Below are 23,271 nucleotides of genomic sequence, written 5' to 3' on the forward strand. Positions count from 1 at the left end.
TTCCCCATATCATGATATGCAATCTAAGAAAGGAACTAATGATCCAGACTCTACATCGTCTGTCGGACCATTGTCAGAGAGGAGGATGCCACCCGCGAAAGCAAAGAAATTAGAAAAGAACCCACCTTGTAAACCCTCTCTCTCCCAGACTTCTCTTCCCAGACCAGTAGACCCAAAAAAGATAAAGAAAACAATATAATGTCTATAATTCAATGGAATATTCAAGGTTTTAATTCTCATCGAGAGCAGGTTTGGATTCTTTTTAACCCGCAAAGTGTTTAGTACGTATATATACGTTCGGGAGGGAAAGTGTTTAGTACGTATATATACGGATCATCTTTTCTTTTACTTCACGGCACCTAAACTTGTAGAAATGGTTCAAGATGTCTTTTCTATTCCTAAATATGATTTTGAAAGCTCACTCTGATTTTTATTGTATTGCTGTGGTCTATTTCATTGAATGTATCCATGACCACGAGTGATTTATTGAAGAAATAGGTATTTTTATAGAAATATATCAGTGGTGTCATGATTACTTATCAATATACTCAAAATCCTGTTTAGTAGATCAGCTATTTTTATATTATTCCAACTTGAATAGCAATTTCAAGGTATTTTGTGTTCATGCGTAGAGTCATCGTCGGTTGTGTTGGCACCCCTGTGGCGTGATAAGCCGGCCATGCATGCTATCCAGACGCACTGTCACATCTTCCCTGCTCGCACGTGTTATCCTGCACCATGCCCCGGGGCTTGACATCGGCGGAAATAGAGAGTGTTCTTTATGACGATAATGTCACAGTTACAGGATTTTTTTCCCCCATGGCCGTTTATAAATAGGTAAACTTGAAAGTTTAGAGGTACAGGAATTTCCCCCCTATGGCTGTTTATAATAAGGAAACCTGAAAGTTTACAGGCACAGGATTTTTTTCCCCTATGGCCATGGGATGCGTATTTGCGTGTTCAACAGTTTACAAAGGATTACAAAGGCGGAGCATGCCGACAGGAGACCTTTTGGTCCATTACTAGGTCGGATGTGGGAAATATATATATATATATATATATATGTATCTGAATAAAAAAAAAACTGGTCGGCAGTTGTAGGTACATTAGCCAATACACTTTTCCCTATGTAAGCATCAATTGCCACATTATCTGTGCTGTGTTTCATTCACATGTGCGTTCATATTCACTCATTCATTTCTGCCTCGGAACCTGAGTCCTTAGTTTCCCAGCCGTATGGATTTTCATGGGATATGCTACAGTCCAGAGGTAATACACAATTATCTCTTAGATATACTTGTAAAATTGGGATGTTATGTGAACTGTACAGTAGCAGAGCAATACCAAATTGGTCGGCAGCAAATGCAAAGACACGGAAGCTACATAATAAATGGGAAAATGTGTGGGGTACCACACCCCACACAGCAGGCAGGCGAGAGCGGGCGGGCTGTGGTATGCAGGAGTACCAACATAAAAAACATCAAATTGGTATAATGGCTTATTTGAGCAGCTGTGTACAATTTTTTTGTTGTTGGTGTTAGAAAACATGTTATGCTTGTGCAATGAAGGGATAATATTGTGCTACTTATATACACATACAGAAAATATAGTCTGTACGAGCGCGATAAATTTGGTACTATGATATGACTATAGAAAGGCTAGACAAACAATCCTAAGATATATTTTACAAGAAACTCAAACTAAACAATATATAGTCACGGAAGAAGCATTCAAAGTGTGTCGGAAATAATAAATAAGAAGCGGAGATTGCATAGTACTATTCCACATGTTTCGTCTTACGCAGCACCACTCTAGTATTGCAGCCAGGCGTGAAAGGAATCACAGGAAATGACAGCCTACAGGAAACACTCAGATATCGCATTTATATTGTTGAAATCAGCTATTTTTTTCCAATTTTATTAGACAATAATATTATTTGGCCAAAATCCAACCCCACGTGACCTGTTTCACTCCTATAAAGCAACACTGTATGGGTTAAAGAACATGATGTGTCTGCTATTTGTCTCCAAGAAACTATGCTTGGCAATTTATCCCCTAATGTTGGACTTCATTATAAATTTTACAGATCTCCTCCTATGATTGGGGGCCGTGCCCATGGAGGTACTGGTATCTTTGTTAACAAATCTATAAACCACAGAAGTGTCCACCTACATTCGGTGTTGCAGGCTTGTGCAGTACAAATCTTTACCACTAAATGGATCACTTTATGTTCTTTGTATTTGGAACCTGAACTGGAAGATCAACTCCTAGACATATGTAACCACTCCCATCAGTTTGAATTAAATGACCTACAATCTTTGGTTGACCAGCTCCCTCAGCCATTTATTTTAATGGGTGACTTTAACGCCAAGCATCTTCTATGGGGTGAATCAAGGTGTGACCCTTGGGGCAATATAATTGAAGAATTTATTGATAATAACGATGTCATTTTAATGAATGACTGTTCCAAAACTAGGTTTGACATCTTTCACAACTCAAGTTCTGCTATAGACCTAACTATTTGTTCATCATCCTTAAGATTAGACTACAGTTGGTCAATAGATGAAGAACTACATGGTAGCGACCACTGGCCTATCCATATCAAATATTTAAAGAACACTCCCTCCTCTTGCTTACCTAAATGGAAGACAGGAGAGGCTAATTGGGAATTATTTAAGAGATCCACAGAGATTAATTATAAGACTAGTGATTTTTGTAGTAACTCTGATGCATATGATCATCTGGTAGGCATCATACTTTCTGGTGCTTTCTCATCCATTCCTAGGACAGCTGGTAAACCTCAATGCCCAGTAGTCCCCTGGTGGAACAATGAATGTGCTTTAAGCAGAAAGATTACAAGAACTTGCTCTAAGAGATATTGGAGATATCCTTGTTTAGTCAATAAGATAACATACAAAAGAGCTCAAGCAAAACAGAAGAAAATCTTCAAGAAAGCAAGGAGGGAATCCTTCATTAAATATATTAGCAAATTGAAATATGACTCTTCCCCTACCTTAGTATGGAATAGGATTCGAAAATTACAAGGAAAGTTTACTCCATCTCCTTTGCCCATTCTCAAGCAGCGGCTTTTGGAAGACATTATGCTGATATTTCAAGTCCACTACATTATTCACATGATTTCAGAAGAATTAGAGCCAAGACCACGATTATTCCTCCTACCAATACGAACTCAAAGGCATATAATCTTCTTTTCACCTTGAATGAAATGGATCATACTTTATCTTTATCCTCCCCAACCTCTCCTGGAGAGGATGACATTCTTTATTTCATGGTTACTCATTCATCCATATCCTCGAAGAAATTCCTTTTAAATGTGCTGAACAAATTTTGGTCTTCTGTATCTTCTCCTAAATCTTGGAAGACTTCAGTTATAATAGGAATCTTAACCCCTTCCATACGGTGCTGCCTACGTAGGCGTTATGAGGAGCAAGTGGATTCGCGACGCTGCCATATCGGCGTCTTGATTATATTTATTGTAGTCGCCCCTGTGTTTTTACATTCTCCCAAATGGTCCCTGAATCCCATTCTGTGGTTTTCAAAATTCGCGGGTGAAAGAGAGAACGATCGATATAAGCGGTGACTATATTTTATGATGCGAGTATTATTACACCACGTCGTACTGCTGGCATTGGCTGCTGCCCGCGAGATTTAAGTCCCATAGTGAAGTGGTTAAAGGCAGGAAAAGACTCTCATCACCCACAAAGTTACAGACCTATTGCTCTCACTAGCTGCATTTGTAAGATCTATGAAAGAATGGTTAATATGTGTTTAGTTTGGTTTTTGGAATCTAAAAATCTCCTATCTAACCAACAGTTTGGATTTAGAAGAAATAAGTGCACTCTGGACCCCTTACTTTTTATCACCCGTGAGATTCAGAATGCCTTTGCAATTCAGAACTCGAGCATTGCTGTGTTTTTTGACTTAAAAAATCCCTACGATACTACCTGGCGGAGAGGCATTCTGAAGCAACTTGCAGAGTGGGGTATCAGGGGTAATATGTTCAATTGTTTAAAGGATTTCTTGTCTGACCGTTATCTAAAAGTCAGAGTGGGCTCTTCTTTCTCTTCTGCATATCTTCAAGAGGAAGGGATTCCACAAGGAAGTGTTCTGAGTCCCACACTCTTCAGCATAGCCATTAATAGTTTGTTAGAACAAGTTCCTACAGGAGTTCATGTATTGGCTTATGCTGATGACTTCGCTATTGTGTGCAGCAAATCGACAACATTAGAAACAGGCCAAAAAATTCAAGAGTTAACTTAGCAACAGCATGGGCTAATTGCAGGGGCTTCAGATTCTCTGCTGAAAAAACAAAAGCCATTAGGTTCTCCAGACTAAGACGCAAGGAAGAGATACCAACATTATTCTTAGAGGGTGTCATATTACCATATGAAGATCAAGTAAAATATTTGGGTCTGGTTTTGGACAAAAGGAAGGTTGACATTCACTCATCACATAAACGAGGTTATATGCACTGTTAAACAGCGACTTAATATACTAAAGGTAGTGTCTCACTTCAACTTGGGAGCAGATCGTATAACTCTAATAAGGCTTTACCAAACATTGTGCCTTAGCAAAATCGATTATGGATGTCAAATTTATGGATCGGCATGTAAAACATTATTAAAGAAGCTTGATATAGTCCACAATATGGCTTTGCGGATCTGTTCGGGAGCTTATAGAACATCTCCAGTGGATAGCTTATATGTGGACGCAGGAATTCCTCCCCTCTATATTCACAGGGAGGAATTAAGCCTTAGATATATATCTTGTGTCCTGACATCAAAACAAAATCCAAACTTCAAATATGTAAATCAGCCAGTAGACAGAGCTCCAAGAAAAAGTACTCTGCCGAAACCTTTAGAAGTGAGATGTGAAGTTGGGGCATAGGAGGTAGGACTTGTTCCTATTACAATTGCTGAGATCACGCCTCCCAAATTCCCTCCTTGGAACCGATGCCCCACTGTAATTTGTCCTCTTAAAAAGAAGAAAAATAGAACTGCTGTAGAGCTAAAAAGTGAATTTTTAGAACATTTATCAGTACATGCTGATTCAGTTTTTATTTATATAATGGATCAAAATCCCAAGATGGTGTTGGTTGTGCTGTCGTATCTGATAGCAAAGTTTTAAAGAGAAAGTTGCCTCATTTTAGCTCTGTTTTTACTGCTGAACTGCTGGCAGTCAGCAACGCCCTCAAATTTGTTTTTAATTCTGTTCCATCTAATAAGAACGTTATTTTTACAGACTCCATGAGCATTCTATCCTCTCTAAATACGTTATTGCCTCTTCACTTTTTAGTCCAAGAAATACAGGACTGGTTGATTCTTATTAACAACCGAAAGAAAATAAAAGTAAACTTTTGCTGGGTGCCGTCCCATGTGGGTATCACTGGAAATGAACAGGCCGATACTGCAGCCAAAGCCGCTACTAGGCTCAGCCATATAACAGAGCTCAGCCATATAACAGACAAAAAAATCCCACATACAGACTTCAAACAAATAATTCATTGTTATGAAATGGAGAAGTGGCAAGAACAATGGACAAGGCTGGACGGTAGTTACAAGTTAAAAGAGATTCACCCCTTGGTGAACCCTTGGAAGTGTCATTCTTTGGACAGAAGGTCAAGTATTGTTTTGACAAGATTAAGAATTGGCCATTCCTACATTACCCATAGATTTTTGATGGCAAGTGGAGCAGAAAGGCTGGCCCCCCAATGTCCCACTTACCAAGTTGTTATTACAATAAAACACATTTTAATTCAGTGCCCTGCATACTCTAATAAGTGCAGGGCAAACTTTTTAATAAATTTATCTTTTAAAGAAATTTTAGGGGAGGAAGCTCATGTGAAGAATGTTATAAAGTTTTTAAAAGACGTCAATTTATTTTATGAAATTTATAATTGTGTAAATGAATGCTTGTGCTTTGAATATTTGTCTCTAAGCACTACTCTCATTTTTCTTCCATGTAGGAAATCCTCCATCCAATTCAATAGTTTTCCATGTATGCCTCCTATTGTTTCCAGTTTGTTTAGCAATTTTCTGTGTGGTACCTTATCAAATGCCTTTTGTAAGTCCAGGAAGGCACAATCTGCCCAGCCATCCCTTTCTTACAATATATCTATTAATCTTGAATAGAAACAGATCAAATTAGTGGTACATGATCTTCCCTGTCTGAATCCAAATTGCCTTGGGTTCAGTATATTGTTCTCCTCCAGATATTTTGTCCATCTATTTTTGATGACACTCACAAATGTTAACTACTGTATTCATTATGGACAATAGTTTATAATATGTTGGGTCTTACTTATTTCTCCCCTTATATATTGGCACTATATTGGCATTTTTCCAGTCTTCTGGTAATTTTCCTTCTTTGAGTGAGCATCCAACTACCGTATTTTTCGGACCAAAATCCTTAAAATCGGCCAAAATCGGGTGGTGCGCCTTATCGTGCGGTGCGCCTTATGTGTAGCTTCAGTGCAAAAAAATGCCTCGGATAGTGACGTACTATTTTGACACGTTTCGTAGCTAGCCTGCCGACGGCAACAGTGCATAGGCTTAACAAAAGTTACAACCAAGTTATAACCAAGGTGCATGTATCTTGACAAGAAAATTGCGAAAACTTCGACAGTTTTCGGGTCCATGCCACCGCATTCATTCACGCTATCATGGCTATGACATGATAGCGTCCACAACACAGACAGCCATTTTGCATTGGTCTAGTCTCGCTCCACTCAGACTAGTCATTTGGGTATTTTTTTAGTTTCGATCATGGGCGCAATATAGCAATATAAAATTAATTATTAATTTTGTAAATTAAAATGTATCAACGTAATATGCTAATGAAAGAAGTCGGTAGCATAGGATCGGGACGCCAACGTCTCTCATGACAACGACAACGAGGACGAGCCGGATGACATTTAATTTGCAGGTAATGATTTATTAAACACAGGTTAGATTAGGTTAGACGAATTTATCACCCTTTCATTTCTTCGACGTCGGCATCTATCATAACAAACATGGCGTACCATTCGTCCGACACGACTTCGTTACTTACGAAATCCGTTTCAGCATTTTTTTTTTTTTTTTTTTCCACACAAAATTGCATATTACGTTGATACATTATAATTTACAAAATTAATAATTAATTTTCTATTGCTATATTGCGCCCATGGTCGAAACAAAAATTTACCTTCATATGTAATCTTGTGTTTTTAAGTGAATAGAGAATTCCGGGAATAAACTGCTACTGTTGGTTTTATTCCCCACAATTCCCGTAACATGTTTGTTGTTTTATAGGGGTATTGGCAGGGCAGACCGTCCATGGAGGTGGTCTGATTTCACTGACCAAAATAAAAATATATATCATTTATTTTTGTAATTTTGCTAAATCCCAACCGATTTTTCTCATTCAACAACGAAAATGTTCAGTTCTGAATGCACTCACATTTGCATGATATCCGATGACGAGACCAGGTTAGCTAGGTCAACATGAAAATGGAATTCCTGATATTTGAGCTGAAGTAGTTCTCATGGTATGCAGAAAGTCGCTATGAGTACAATGCAATTTGAATTATCCATCTAGCTGTCCTAGTTCTCTAGATATTGCATTTTGAAGGGAAAATCGGGCCAAAACGTGTGCGGTCTGACTAATCACCGATCAAACATAAACAATGACGGTTTTTACTGACAGGCACAATTTTATATAAGAATTTAGCATATGGTTGCATTATTTGACCTATTTTCTTTAGAATGTGTGATTTCCGTGTAATTTAATAAAAGAATTACGTTTTTATCCTCTGTAAAATTACCCACCACAGCTACGAATACCGTCATATTACATGAAAATCACACAATTTTAAGAAAATAGTTTGAATAATTCAACTACATGCAATCTATTACACTAATAACACAACAGTAACAAACTTAATAGTGTAGCTTGATCCATACCACCAATGATCATAGATAGCGGGCAGGACGAATCGTAGCTGTGGTCCGTAATATTACAGAGGATAAAAACTTAACTTCTCTTTGATCATATTACATGAAAATCACATTTTAGAGGAAAATAGTTCAAATAATTCAACTATAAGTCTATTACACTAATAACATAATATTAAGAAACTTAATAGAGTGAAGTTTGATTCATACCACCAGTGATCATAGATAAGATGGCGGGATGGACGTTGATGCTGTTGTTATCCGATAATCCGACCCGATAGAAAAAAAAAAAAAAATTAGTACCACCGATTTCCCAGCTCTTCCGTAACACGCTGCCTTTAATGTATTAAACAATCCGCGAGACTAGTAGTTTTCGTTCATTTTGGTCAGTTGCCAATACACTGAATTTATTTAGCTAATTTTTTACACTGAAACATAAACCAATTTTCGATTTACTGCTGAATGCAAGCCGCCATGTTTATCTTATGTTTTTATGTACCGACAGGTAACTGATGATGTAATTGTTTGAAATTTACTACGATCGTAGTAAATACACTCGCATAACATTTGTATGAATGAAATTTCCCGCGGTATGTAAATTTGGCCGTTTGCATGGCGTGCGCATAAAATGACGCGCTATTTTGCTCGTCATCGACGGTGGCGCCTCTGGTGGTGTTTGACCTACCTAACCAGGTGCGCCTTATGGTCAGGTGCGCCTTATGTAAGGACGGGGAATAGCAAATTACGGGTGCACCTTATGGTACGAAGCGCCTTATGGTCCGAAAAATACGGTATTTTGTATTTTTTTCCTATTAGTTCATCTATACATTCCTTTAGTATCCAGTTTGCAACTCCATCCAGGCCATGTGACTTGTTAACATCAAGCTTTAGTATTTGATTCCTTATCTCATTATGAGTGACATTTAATTCCTTCATTGGGGGAAATCTTACTTAATTTCTTTGGTCAGTTTTGTAGATTTTCTTTTTTTCTGGTAAATACAGATTTGAAATGTTTCTTCATAATATCCGCCATTTCCATATCCTTTGTGTATTCTCTATTACCTTGATGTAATTTAAGTATTTCCTGTTTGATTTTTTGTTTGCCATTTACATATCTATAAAATAATTTGGGTTGATCTTCATATTTGTCTATTATGTCCTTTTCATAATTTCTTTTTTCTTCCATGTATATTTTCCATTTATCAGATTTTTTCCATCTTTTCCAGGCTTTATCTCTTTTGTCTTTTGCCCCACTGCACTTTTTATTTTACCAGGATTTTATGTATACCCTTCCTATTTTTGTTTGGGTACATACTTGTCCACTCCTTCATTATAGATTTCCTTCCAAATTGCCCATTTCTCTTCAACCTTTGTTTCTCCATTATCAAATTTTTCCTAATTTGCTTCATGAAAGAAATTTCTAAGTTTGCTAAAATCTGTTTTGTTATACACCAGTCTTCCTTTTCTGTGTTTTTGATTTATTTCTATAGTTGTTTCTTCATTTAAATCTAGTTCCAGTAGTAATCGTATGTAAAAATTCTAGTTCCAGTAGTATGTAATCACTTTTTCCAATTGGCATCTTGTATTTGATTTTATCCACAATTTCGGGTTCTGATGTGAATATCAAATCCAATCTCGACAGTTCATCATTATTTCTATATCTGGTATTTTCCTTAACCCATTGTGTCAATGTGTAATCAATGGTAATTTCCAGTAATATGTTTCCCCAATGATCTCCACCTTTCACAGTCATTTCTTCCCAACCTATTTCTTACAAGTTAAAATCACCTATAATTACCAGATTTCCTTCTTTTTTTAGTGTTTCATTTAGTGTTTGTCTTGTGTCTTCCAGCATTTTGGAGTGTTCACTTTCATTCCATGTGTGATTTTTAGGGGGGACATAAATCACTGCATAGGCCTACTTTCTATTTTTCATATCTCTATCCAAAGGATTACAAAGGCGGATCATGCTGACAGGAGACCTTTTGGTCCATATCTGGGTTGGATGCGGAAAAAAATCATAATAATAGTAAAATAATAAATAAAAACTATAATAATGTAAATAACAAATAAAATACTTAAACAAATGCATAGGTATAGTTAAATAATAAACAAACAGGTAAATAGTAAATAGTATCCTCAACTCTTATCATAATCATCTCTACATTATTCTCTCCTTCTGTGATTTTTGTCAGATTTAGGCCTTTCTTGGTTAGTAACATGACTCCTCCACCCTGTATTTACTTATTTACCTAGTTGTATTTTACGGGATGAGAGCTATGCTCGTACTGACCCATTTTCATATCTCTCCACAACCAGTTTATTCTTAAAATCATGTATAGTTTTGGCATTCTATGTTTCTCCATTCAGTTTGTTCCAGACATCAATCACTCTATGTGGGACACTATTCTTTTTCAGGTCACTTTTATAAGTGTCCTCCTTTAGTTTCTTTTCGTGTCCTCTTGTTTCTCTTCTGTCCCACTTTAATAAGTCATCTCTATCGAGGATTTCTATCCCTCTCATAGTTCTGTAAATGGTCAATAAATCACCTCTTTCTCTTCTCTGTTCCAGTGTTGACAGATGAAGTTTCTCCAATCTTTGGTCATATGTCAGATTTGCCAGTGTAGGTGCCATTTTTGTTGCTGCTCTTTGTATTCTTTCTAATTTTCTTATGTTATTCTTTGTGCTGGGTGCTCACAATGTAGCAGCATATTCTGGGTTAGGTCTTATCAGTGTAGCCACTATTTTTTTAACCATCTCCTCAGTTGAAGGCCACTTTCATTGATCTTAGTAAGTTAAAAGTCTCTTCAAATAATTTGTTTATGTGTTTGTCAGGTGTCCTTTTGTGTAAGGTACACAAGTAGGTTATAAGTTTTGTCCAGTTGTTCCAAGTATTCCATAAGTATCCAGTTCCAATCATTCCCAAAGTATCCAGTTTCAGATCCCATTGAGCTCTAGTTTTTATGACATTAATTGTTTCCATTGCTTTATGTACTTCCATCACATGCATGCATATATCCATTAATCCAGCAATATTGTTCATATCTTTCTTCTTCATGGTCATTTTCCTTAGTGAAAAGTGATTGGAAAATTTTGTTATTATTTCAACTTGATACAATACAACAACAATACTCTGTCCAGGGTGTTGGCTGCATGTTATTGTGGGGTTAAAAACTTCACAGTAGCATACAGCTGATACTTTAGGGTCTATATGAGGTGCCCCTATGGACCAGAGCCACACATCATTTTGTCTATGATAGAAGAAATCTCTATTCATAGAAAAATTATGCTACTTTATTATACTGCAACTGTACTTCAGTTATGCTGTGCCCCACTCTTAATACTGTCCAATACCACTTCTCTGAATATTTATTTCCTTTTTTGCTGAACCCTGTGGTAGGAGAGAGAGAATACTACCATTGAGTTTTCCAACTTGAGTTGTAAAAGACAACAAAAATGGTACAGGGATAGGACTAGGTATCCTACTCTCTATAGCCCCAAAGGGGACATTCCTAAAAAAAGCAAGGGCATAAGAGGGTACAGATAAGAGTAAAGGGGAAGACAAAGGCAGTATGTTTGTGAGAAGATGGATGTGTTGGCATTGAGTGAAATGGAGTTGAAAGGGAAGGGCAAGTTTGAATTTGGGAGAGTAATTGGGAGAAATAAGGAAAAATGAGATGAAAGCAGTTCTTAAAATGATGAGAGTAGGTAAAGCACCTGGGTTGGACGGGTGTCATGTAGAGTGTCTAAAAAAGGGAGATACAGTGATGGTGGACTGGCTGGTGAGGTTGTTTAATGTTTGTCTAAACGAGGATAGAGTGCTGGAGGACTTAAGGAGTGCCTGTATAGTTCCACTCTAAAAGGGAAAAGGGGACAAGTGTGAGTGTAGTAATTTCAGAGGGATCAGTTTGTTGAGTGTAATTGGTAAGGCTTATGGGAAGGTTTTGATTGAGGGAATTAGTAGAGGAAGAGAGGGAGTAATTGGTGAAGAACAGTGTGGATTTAGGAGACCTAGGGGTTGCATGGATCAGATTTTTGTGGCAAGACAGATATGTGAGAAAGCTTTAGGAAAAGGTAAGAATGTTTTTTTGGGCCTTTATGAATTTGGAAAAGGCTTATGACAGGGTAGACAGGAAGGCACTCTGGAAGGTACTGGGTATTGTAGATATATGGGATAGGAGGAAAGCTGTTAAGAGCAGTAAAGATATTTTATAAGACTAGTAGAGCCTGTGTTAGAAATGGAGAGAGTGAATGGTTTGAGGTAAAGGTGGGACCTTGCCAGGGATCCATTATGTTGCCTTGGCTGTTCAATTTAAACATGGATGGGGTGGTGCGAGGGGTAAACGGAAGGGTAATGGGCTGGGGTTTGGAGATGGTTAAAGAAAATGGAGAAAAGTGGGAGATAAACCAGTTGTTGTTTGCTGATAACACTGCACTTGTGGCAGGATCAGATAAGGGATTAAGGAAGTTAGTGACAGAGTTTGGGAAGATGTGCAAAAGAAGGACATTGAAGATAAATGTGGGTAAAAGTAAGGTTATGAGATGAACAATTGGAAAATGTGGCAGCAAATTGGAAGTAAGTATTAAGGGTGAGAGACGGGAGGAAGTGGGTAGTTTTAGATACTTGGTTGCAAATGTGGTAAGAAAGAGGAGTGGAGGTAGAGGTAGAATATAGATTGAGAGAAGCAAGTAAATGCCTTGGAGGATTAAAGAGTGTAATGAGAAATAGACAATTGGGAAGGGATGCTAAGAGGAGATTGTATGAAGGATGATTGTGCTAACAACACTATATGGGGCAGAAACATGGAACATAAGATAGGATGAGAGGAGGAGTTTGAATGTGTTTGAGATGAGATGCCTGAGAAGTATGAGAGGGGTTACTAGGCTGGATAGAGTAAGAAACGAGGAGGTGAGGAGAGGAGCAGGGGTGGAAAGGGAGTTGGGTGATAGGGTGGATGAAAGAATACTGGGATGGTTTGGACACTTGGAAAGAATGAGTGAAGAAAGATTAGTAAAAGAGGTGTGGAAGGCAGAGGTTGGAGTGAGCATGAGGGGGTGACCAAGGATCAGATGGATGGACGGGTAAAAGGGGTATTGGAAAAAAGGGGAATGTCTGTTGAGGAAGGAAGGAAGAAGACAAAAGATAGGGGTGAGTGGAGAATGGTTGTGTATGGATGATGCTGTGATGCAAGGAAAGGAGTGGGTGAGAGATGGGGATGGTGAGGGAATATGTATTTACTTAGTTGTATCTTATGGGAAGGGGAGCTATGCTCAAGGTGTCCTATCTTTGTATCTTGCAGTGTCTAGTTTGCTCTTAAATTCGTGTATAGTTTTTGTCCACACTATTGTTTCATCCAGTTTGTTCCAGAGATCCACCTCTCTGGTGGAAAACTTTTTTTTCCCCCAAGTTTTCTCTATCAAGGATTTCCATGCCTTTCATGATTCTGTAGATGGTCAGCAGGTCACCTCTTTATCATCTTTGTCCCAGTGTCGGTAAATTCAGTTTAAACAATCTCTCCTCATATGACAAGTTTGAAAGTATTGGGGCCATCTTCATAGCTGCTCTCTAGATTTTCTCAATCTTCTTTGTATTCTTTTTGGTACTGGGTGACCAAAGTGTCACAGCATACTCCAGTCTAAGCCTTATTAGTGTGACTAGTATTATTTTTTACCATTTCTTCATCCAAATAGGTAAAGGTCACCGTCATCCAGGAGGTGCCAAGATGAGAAGGAGGGTGGAGGGGAGTGGAATATATAGGAAATGGAATGGGTGGGAGTGGTTTCTATGCCTTTTTCTTTTTGGCTACCCCCCCGTGTAGGGGGAAAAAGCCTTTGGTATATGTATGTATGTATATTTACCAAAACCAGAAAATGGATTGTCAGTACCTAGCCTAATCAGTCCCCTTGGAGATTTCCAGGCCTCTGTTTACATTAATTTTTAGTATAGCACCTCCAGAGGGCTCTCCGTTTGTGTCGACATTCGATTAAAAATCATTGCCATTTTCACTTGATCCTTCTTGATTTGTTGCATTTTCTCTCGACCGACATTACTAGCATTGCTCTAGATCATTTTGGGCAACCACAAGTGCTCCCCCCCCCTCCCACTCAATACAACCAAGGCCTCCTGCTCTCCTTGCACTATTAAGAAGGGGTTTCTTCTGGTCTTCTCTTTTTGTTCATTAGGGGACTGAGAGGGTGGATCACTGATTAAATGAAGCAGCCTTGCTGTGGATGGGCTGTGTCTTGCTAAATTGCTTCTGACCCAGGGCAGTGGGTGAGATGCAGGGATGACCCATCACCCAGGAGGAGCCAAGAAAAATGGGAGGGAGGGGTGATGAATGGGAATGGAGTATGTGGGGATGAAATGGGTGGGAGTGGATGTATGCTTTTGACTTTGGCTACCTCCCATGTAAGAAAGAAAAAGCATTTTTTTTTTTTTTTTTGCATCCGACCTAGATATGGATCAAAAGGTCTCCTGTCGGCATGCTCCGCCTTTGTAATCCTTTGTACTGTATGTATGTATTTCACCTGTCACTTTAATTTAGATTTTTTTCCTGTGTTGCATTGATGAATTTGTAGCACAGCTTAGCTTCACTTCTGCATTTATCAGTAATACTGTTTTCAATTTTCCTGTTGAGTGGGGAAAAGAGAACAAATGGTAGGAATGAGTGGAGAGAGATTGTGAATGGGTGAAAGGATGATGGATGTGGCCCAAAGAGATGCTCTCATCTGCTCTATGATTTATTTGTGTGGATGGACAGAGGTGGTGGTGGAGGTGGTGGCAAATTGCCATATGATGAAGCAATGGAAGTGAACCAGCTCTGGCTTTTGAGTCCTGCTATGGAAATGCTGTACCTTTCTGCATTGCCCTCAACCAAAGTGGTGTGGACAGAGGACAGGAACAATTCTTCATCCCAAGGCTGTTTTAGGTGTCTTACAGTTTTTGTTAAACTTGTTCCTTCTCAGTTCTTCTTTCCACTAATCCTTGGTATATGCTTATTTACATCCAAGTTGCATAGGTTTAGAACTTTTTTCTTTCTTCTCTCTATTATCAACATTCATTAATTACTTTTACTTTTATTCTTCAAAAATTGCCCTCAAAACTGAGAAAGCAGTCTACCCAAAGTTGTATCTGCACTGTGTATATGATTCATTTCTCAGTTCACCACCTTCTTTATCAACTGAAATAGAAGTGCTGCATGATTTATTCTTCCTTTATAGAGTCTATGTACCACAATGAGTCAGTAATATAGGGTTTATTGGGGAAGAGGTAAATTCAGTCTCACCGGAATGTCTTCTTTGTTTGTGTTTCTTCTCTAACTCATTAGATCATTGCATTATCCATTGCAGTGTTTAGCAAAATGTTACCCTGGGATTTTCATTACCTCATGCTTCCCATTTATCTCAATTCACCCAATAACTAAAGCCTCTCACTAGGATTGTCTTGTCACTTTGTTCAACTATATTTTTTTTTTAAGGTGGAAAGATGTCAGGTAAAATTTCTAGGTATTCATCTATATTTCCACCCCTTGTCTTGGAGGGGAAATCTATCTATCCATATACCAAGGGCTTTTTCCCCCTTACAAGAGAGGTAGTCAAGTCAAAAGCCACATACCCACTCCCACCCATTTTACTCCCACCCATCACACTCCAATTCACCCTTTCTTCCCTCTCATCTTACCTCCCAATGGATGATAGGTCATTCCTGTATCTCGCCCACACCCATTGCCTTGAGTCAGAAGCAGTGCAGCAAGACACAACACATCTACAGCAAGGCTGCTTCACTTAATCAGCAGCCCCCTCTCTGTCCTCTCATGAAAATAAAGGAACCCCCCATCCCCTACCTCATCCCTTCCTTGAAAATGAAAGAATACTTTATTTACTATTACATAATTTCTCATAACCAGCATCACCCCACATCCCATTTTAATTTGTGTGTCATATCTTCAAACTGTCTATTTTTCATTTCTCAATTGGAGATAAATATTTCTTGGTAGCTTGGCCTCCACTAAGAACAAAAGCTCAGGGTCATCTACCATTAAATAATAAATAATTTTTAACCTGGTCAAAAGTAAACCATCAACATTAACAAATAACATTTTAAGTTTCTTTGTACTGCCTTTTGTGCTGTATTGTTTTGTTTTCTTTTTCAATACCATTTCCTCAGTTTTTGATTGGACTAATGCCAAATGACTTTGATCACCTGGGGGGATTGATATATAGGAGGGTCTAAAGAATATTCTTATACTTGTGGGAATATCTGCTATTGACATTTCTTAGTTTTCTTACCACTTCAGCTCTTTTATACAGGTCCTGTAGTCTTAAAGAAGATTAGCCAATAATTACTTTATAGCAAAAATGATTAGATCTGTTCAGAAACATGCTGCTAATAGGTAACATATCTCTAAAACCTTTTTTCAGGAGATCTTCTGTCACAGTTGTGCAAACTAAATGCTGCAGAGACAAAGCAAGTGGATACTGCATCAAATATTGCCTCTATAATTTTTAAGGCTGGGGACAACCCACTTAGAAAATATCAAGGATTCAGGATTATGTACAACACAAGTAAAGAAGGTAATTCATTGCTACAAGTTTGATACAAAGGTGATTGGGTGTTTTCATGGCTGTTTTATGTTACTTAGTTTTTGGTTATCTTTAAGTATTTTGTCATAAGATCTTAATTCTTGAAAGAGAAATGGACCCATATATTTTAGATTTGTATTGTGGTTTTTTTATACTGTATGTAGGTTTTATTGTTATATTCTATGTTGGGTGATGTTTTTGCACATAGTCACTGATGACCAACACTTCTATCCTTGTGGACAAAATTGCACTAAATAGGTGGAGCCATAGAGTTTGTAAAGGAGAAATTTAAGAGATTTAAAGAAAGTACCAGAAATTGGGGAAGTAGCAGATAAAAGTGATAAGCATTCTTCTTTGAGTGAAAAGTAGTATCCAATCTGGAATGAATATTATGATTCTGGGGTTTGTTAGATGCCTCTTTATCAGTTTCAATATTTCATGAATACATTTTTAAACAAGGATTCAGTATCAAGGGGTGCCATGTGCTCTTGTGGTTATTTGATGTGTGCAATATGTAAGAAATTCCCAATGGAATTTAGTATTTTCTGAAATAAATTATAGCTACAAAGCCTATGTATATAACATTTGGTCTCATGTGAATTATTCAGAATTCTTCTTTCCTAATTTCATTCTGTCTGTCTATATAACAAGATTTATTTCCCCCTTATAAAGGAAGTAGCCAAGTCAAAGGCACATACCTACTCCCATCCATTCCACTCCCATCCACCACCCTTTCCCCCTCCCATTTTAGCTCCTCATGGATGATGGGTCATCCCTGTGCCCTGCCCACTGCCCTGGGTCAGAGGCAATGTAGCAAGACACAGTACATCCACAGCAAGGTCGGTTCACTTAATTGGCGACCCTCCCCCCACCTCTCCATCTTGTCATACAGGAAAAGACAATTTTTTCATATTCGGCCTGTTCAGCTTGTGAATTTTGAAATTATCTAATGGACAATTCATTGTACATACATACATACATATACCAAGGCTTTTTCCCCCTTCCAAGGGAGGTAGCCAAAAAGGGAAAGGCATAAAAACACTCCCACCCATTTCATCCCTAAATACACTCCACACCCCTCCCACCCTTCCTCTCATCTGAGCACCTCCTGGATGACGGGTCATCCCTGCACCCTGCCCACCGCCCTGGGTCAGAAGCAGTGTCGCAAGACACAGTACATCCACAGCAAGGCCGCTTCATTTAATCGGCGACTCCCCCTCTCCGTCCCCCTTTGCATATAAGGCGAGGACGGGGAGAAATCCCTTCGGGCTGCGTCAAAATTTACTCACACATACTACCCCCCCCCCCCGCCCATTCCTCCTCATGCAGTCACAACATCATCCATATACAACCATTCTCCACTCACCTCTGTCTTCCGTCCTCTCCCTTCCTTCCTCAACAGACATTCCCCTCTTCCCCAAAGCCCCCTTCACCCCATCCATCCACCTCATCCTAGGACGTCCCCTCATGTTCACTCCCTCCACATCTGCCTTCCATACCTCTTTTACTAGTCTTTCTTCACTCATTCTTTCCATGTGTCCAAACCATCCTAATATTCTTTCATCAACCCTATCTCCCAAATCCTTTTTCACCCCTGTTCTCCTCCTCACCTCCTCATTTCTCACTCTATCCAGCCTAGTAACCCCCACCATACTTCTCAGACACCTCATCTCAAACACATTCAAACTCCTTCTCTCTTCTTCTCTTATGTTCCACGTTTCTGCCCCATACAGTGCTGTTGGCACAATCACTCCTTCATACAGTCTCCTCTTCACATCCATTCCCAAATGTCTATTCCTCATTACACTCTTTAAACCACCAAGGCATTTACTCGCTTCTCTCAATCTACATTCTACCTCCACCTTCACTCCACCTTTTCCTGCTACACTTGCACCCAAGTATCTAAAACTATCCACTTCCTCCAGTCGCTCTCCCTTAATGCTCACTTCCAGTCTACTGCCACTTTCACCCCTTGTACATCTCATCACCTTACTTTTACCCACATTTATCTTTAGCTTTCTTCTATCACATACTCTCCCAAACTCTGCCACCAGCTTCTTCAATCCCTCCTCTGACCCTGCCACATTGTAGAAAAAATATATATTTTCTTCTTCATAAGTTGTTGTTATGTAAATTTTTCACAGAATGTGGTGGTCTTATTGAAGCAAGTGAAGGCATAATTCAATCTCCTGGATACCCATTTGGATATTCTCATAGACGAAGATGTGATTGGCATATCAGGGGACCACCAGGAAGAAAAATAACTATACAGTTTTTGGATGTTGACATAAGAAATTCTTCATATACAAGAGGAAACTATTCAGTACACTACTGTATGGAATGGATAAGTGTAAGTATCCCTTCAGCTAACTCCAGGGAAATCAGTATATTAGTATTAATAAATTTTTATATATAACTTGATCAATTGCCCTGGTTCTATCTTCCAGGAGGACCATCCAGCAAACTTGGCACATTGATTAGTTTAACCTATACCTCAGTTGGTGAAGAGATTTTTTATTGTTTATATATTAATTGTCTTTATTTCAGCTGTATTATTTTTATCATCTTAGTAGGGTTACCCTCTTACCATTTTAAAATTTGACTAAGATACCCTGTCCTTTTCCAAGAGTTGAAACCTTGACACGATTAATAGGCTACAAGAGTCATCTTTATAAGAGAGGAAGAGTTTAAATTATTTGAGATGAAATGCCTGAGAAGTATGGTAGGGGTTACTAGGCTGGATAGAGTAAGAAATGAGGAGGTGAGGAGGAGAGTGGGGATGGAAAGGGAGTTGGGAGATAGGGTTGATGAAAGAGTGTTGGGATGGAGTGGACACATGGACAATCATGCGTCACAAACTTAACGTGTTTCTATTCAAGGTTAATAGATGTAATACAAGAAAGAGATTGATGGGCTGATTGTGCATTTCTATACCTGAAAAAAGCTTTTGATAAGGTGCCACATAAGAAGTTGCTTACGAAATTAGAAACTGAAGGAGGAATACAGGATAGACTACTGAAGTGGATGGAAGACTTCTTGCATGAAAGAAAAATGAGAGTGGTGATAAGAGACAAACACTCTAATTGGGATGAAGTGATAAGTGGTGTTCCACAAGGAACAGTTTTGGCCCCAATAATGTTTGCTATATAAATGATATGGATGAAGGAATTGAAAGTTATATGAGCTTCTTTGCGAATGATGCAAAATTGTTAAAAAAGTGAACACTGAAGAAGATTGTGAGTCGCTACAGAGTGATCTCAATTAAATATGGGAATGGAGTAGGAAGTGGGAGATGGAATTCAATATCAAGAAGTGTAGTACAGTATAAGCTCTTTTAACCGGCATGAGAAGGAATATTAGAAATACATTTATTGCCTTTATTCATAGAGCACTGTATTTTTCGGACCATAAGGCGCTTCGTACCATAAGGCGCACCCGTAATTTGCTATTCCCTGTCCTTACATAAGGCGCACCTGGTCTCGTCATAGGATAATCATTCATATGTGAGTGCATTCAGAACAACATTTTCGTTGTTGAATGAGAAAAATCGGTTGGGATTTAGCAAAATTACAAAAATGGATGATATATATTTTTATTTTGGTCAGTGAAATCAGACCACCTCCATGGACGGTCTGCCCTGCCAATACTCCTAAAAAACAACAAACACGTTACGGTAATTGTGGAGAATAAAACCAACATTAGCAGTTTTATTCCCGGAATTCTCTATTCACTTAAAAACACAAGATTACAAATGAAGGTAAATTTTTAGTTTCGACCATGGGCGCAATATAGCAATAAAAAATTAATTATTAATTTTGTAAATTATAATATATCAATGTAATATGCAATTTTGTGAGCGGAAATAAAAAACAAAAAATGTGCTGAAACAGATTTCGTAAGTAACAAAGTTGTGTCGGACGAATGCCGACATCGAAGATATGAAAGGGTGATAAATTCGTCTAACCTAACCTAACCTGTGTTTGATAAATCATTACCTGCAAATTAAATGTCATCCAGCTCGTCCTCGTTGTTGTCATCGTGAGAGACGTTGGCGTCCCGATCCTATGCTTCCGACTTCGTTCATTAGCATATTTGCTTGTAGCAAGGTATTTTTTATTTTCATTTCCGCCCACAAAATTGCATATTACGTTAATACATTTTAATTTACAAAATTAATAATTAATTTTATATTGCTATATTGCGCCCATGATCGAAACTAAAAAAATACCCAAATGACTACAGTCTGAGTGGAGTGAGACTATACCAATGCAAAATGGCTGTCTGTATTGTGGACGCTATCATGTCATAGCCATGATAGCGTGAATGAATGCTGTGGCATGGACTCGAAAACTGTCGAAGTTTTCACAATTTTCTTGTCAAGATACATGCATCTTGGTTATAAATTGGTTGTAACTTTTGCAAGGCCTATCATGCACTGTCACCGTCGGCAGGCTAGCTACGAAACGTGTCAAAATAGTTCATCATTATCTGAGGCATTTTTTTGCACTGAACCCACACATAAGGCGCACCACCCGATTTTGGCCGATTTTAAGGATTTTTCCCACGCCTTATGGTCCGAAAAATACGGTACTTAAATAAAATTCATTCAATGGCTTCACTTTTGTTGTTTATTTATTTACCAGTATATTCATATTTATCTTTATTAATTTTCATGAAATCACGTATGTCTCTTTGTTTAGAATGTTTGTCTCTCTGCATTAAAAATTCATTTTGAAGACAGTGAAGAGACATCACGTGAGTCCCCACGTAGGTGCACTGCTCCGCAAACTTGATAAATGTTGCCAATCCTTTAGCGGCATCCTTCCACGTTACTCTTGGCTCTGGGTCATCTTCCTCTTCACTATCAGCCTCTGTTTCCTTACCATGCTTCTCCTCAATCACTGCCTGAATGATTTCGTCGTCAGTTAGTGTGGGGGTGATAGCTTCGTCATTGTCGACCTCCATCCACTCCTGAAGATCTTCAACAGTGACGCTAAGCTTAGCACTACCACACATATCCTTCAACTCAGCCATCACTGCAGTGAGTTCCTGGAAGTGCGCTCCTTTGTTTGCTGTCGGTATGTGTTTGTGTGTTGAGAGAGTTGCTGATAGACAGTTGCACGCCATCAGGCGTCTTATTGCAGTGGGCACTGGGCCTGATGGAGCGGCAGGATTTGTGGGAGATGGCGGCAAAGATGCGCGCTACCTCTGGCGGCGGCGGCGGGAGTGGCGCGGGAATTTTAAATTTTATTTTTTCGAATTTTTACATTTTTATACAAAATTATTTCCTCATGAATAATATGCTGGTTATAAGAAGGAGCCAGATACGAGAATAACGGATAAAAGAGGTTTTACTGTATAATGGAATTTGGAAGAAGCAAAAAAAGAGTTGTGGGATCCTATAAATTGGGAGAAGAAGAAATAAAAAAAGTAGAAAAGAAGGACCTGGGAGTCATTATTATGATATGTCACCTGAGAAACATATAAACAAGATTTTTGGAGAAACTTATGATTTAATAAGAACAATCAAAGTGGCTTTTACATACCTGGATGAAGAAATGGTGAAGAAAATACTAGTTACCTTGATAAGACCCAAGATTGGAATATGCAGCGACGATGTGGTCACCAAGTACAAAAGAATGTATAACAAAACTTGAAAGAATACAAAGAGCAATTACAAAAGTAGCACCAACACTCTCAGAACTATCATATGAAGAGAGACTAACAAAACTTGAACCACAGACATTAGAACAAAGAAGAGAGAGAGGAGACTTGATAACTATTTATAGAATCATGAAAGGCATAGAAACTATTGATAGAGAGGATCTAATAAAATGGGATAGTAGAGATACAAGAGGACACAGAAAGAAAATCAAGAAAGACAATTATAGAAGGGACCTGGAAAAGAACAGCTTTCCCCACAGAGTAATAGACATCTGGAACAAGTTGGACGAAAAAGTAGTGTGTTCAAAAACAATTCATGAATTTAAAAACAGTTTAGATAAAATGAGATATGAAGATGGGACACCACGAGCATTGCTTCCTTTCCCCTAAAATACAAATAGGTAAATACCAAAAGAAATAAGATATCAAATAAAAATTTAGACGTCAGGAAATCACATGGACCAGATGGAATTGCAAATTGGATACTGAAAGAATGTATAGATGAACTGACAGACAAGCTTTACAAGATAATAGACTTCTCACTTAAAGAAGGAAAAGTACCACAAGATTGGAAAGATGCAAACATAGTACCAATATATAAAGGAGGAAATAGGGAAGATCCTACAAACTTCAGACCAGTATCCCTTACAAGCACAGTAGCAAAAATATGTGAAAATTCAACAGAAATAAATGGACCAAACACTTGGAAGAAAATTAAATAGTAAAGCCTAAACAATTTGGCTTTAGAAGTGGAAGATCGTGTACCGCAAGCCTAATTTGCTTTTACTCAAGATTAATTGAGATAATACAAGAAAGAGATGGCTGGGCATATTGCGCCTTCTTGGATTTACAGAAGGCATTCAATAAGGTACCACGTAAAAAAATTAATAAGAAAAATTTAAATAAAAGGAGGAATACAAGGTAAGCTGCTGGAATGGATGAAGGATTTCGTAATTGGAAGAAAAATGAGAATGGTACTTAGAGACAAAAATTCAAACTGGCGTCCCACAAGGATCTGTATTGGCTCCTTTAATGTTTGCCATATATATAAATGATATGGATGAGAGAG

At 38.3% G+C, this 23,271-nt stretch overlaps 1 protein-coding gene across 1 annotated transcript in view; it reads left to right on the top strand.

Moving 5' to 3' along the window:
* The window catches only part of LOC143022906 (cubilin-like), a gene marked incomplete at its 5' end in the record, with an annotated part of 158,450 nt that overhangs the window by 4,174 nt on the left and 131,005 nt on the right, over positions 1-23,271 (top strand). The window contains 2 exons of the mRNA XM_076181305.1: positions 16,377-16,529; positions 18,683-18,888. Of these exons, the coding sequence (XP_076037420.1) occupies positions 16,377-16,529; positions 18,683-18,888 (359 nt within the window). The remainder of the gene's footprint in view (positions 1-16,376; positions 16,530-18,682; positions 18,889-23,271) is intronic.

Source organism: Oratosquilla oratoria, unplaced genomic scaffold (genome assembly GCF_046742065.1).
Source record: "Oratosquilla oratoria isolate Oo_2021 unplaced genomic scaffold, ASM4674206v1 SCAFFOLD222, whole genome shotgun sequence".
In the NCBI taxonomy this organism is placed as follows: Eukaryota; Metazoa; Arthropoda; class Malacostraca; order Stomatopoda; family Squillidae; genus Oratosquilla; species Oratosquilla oratoria.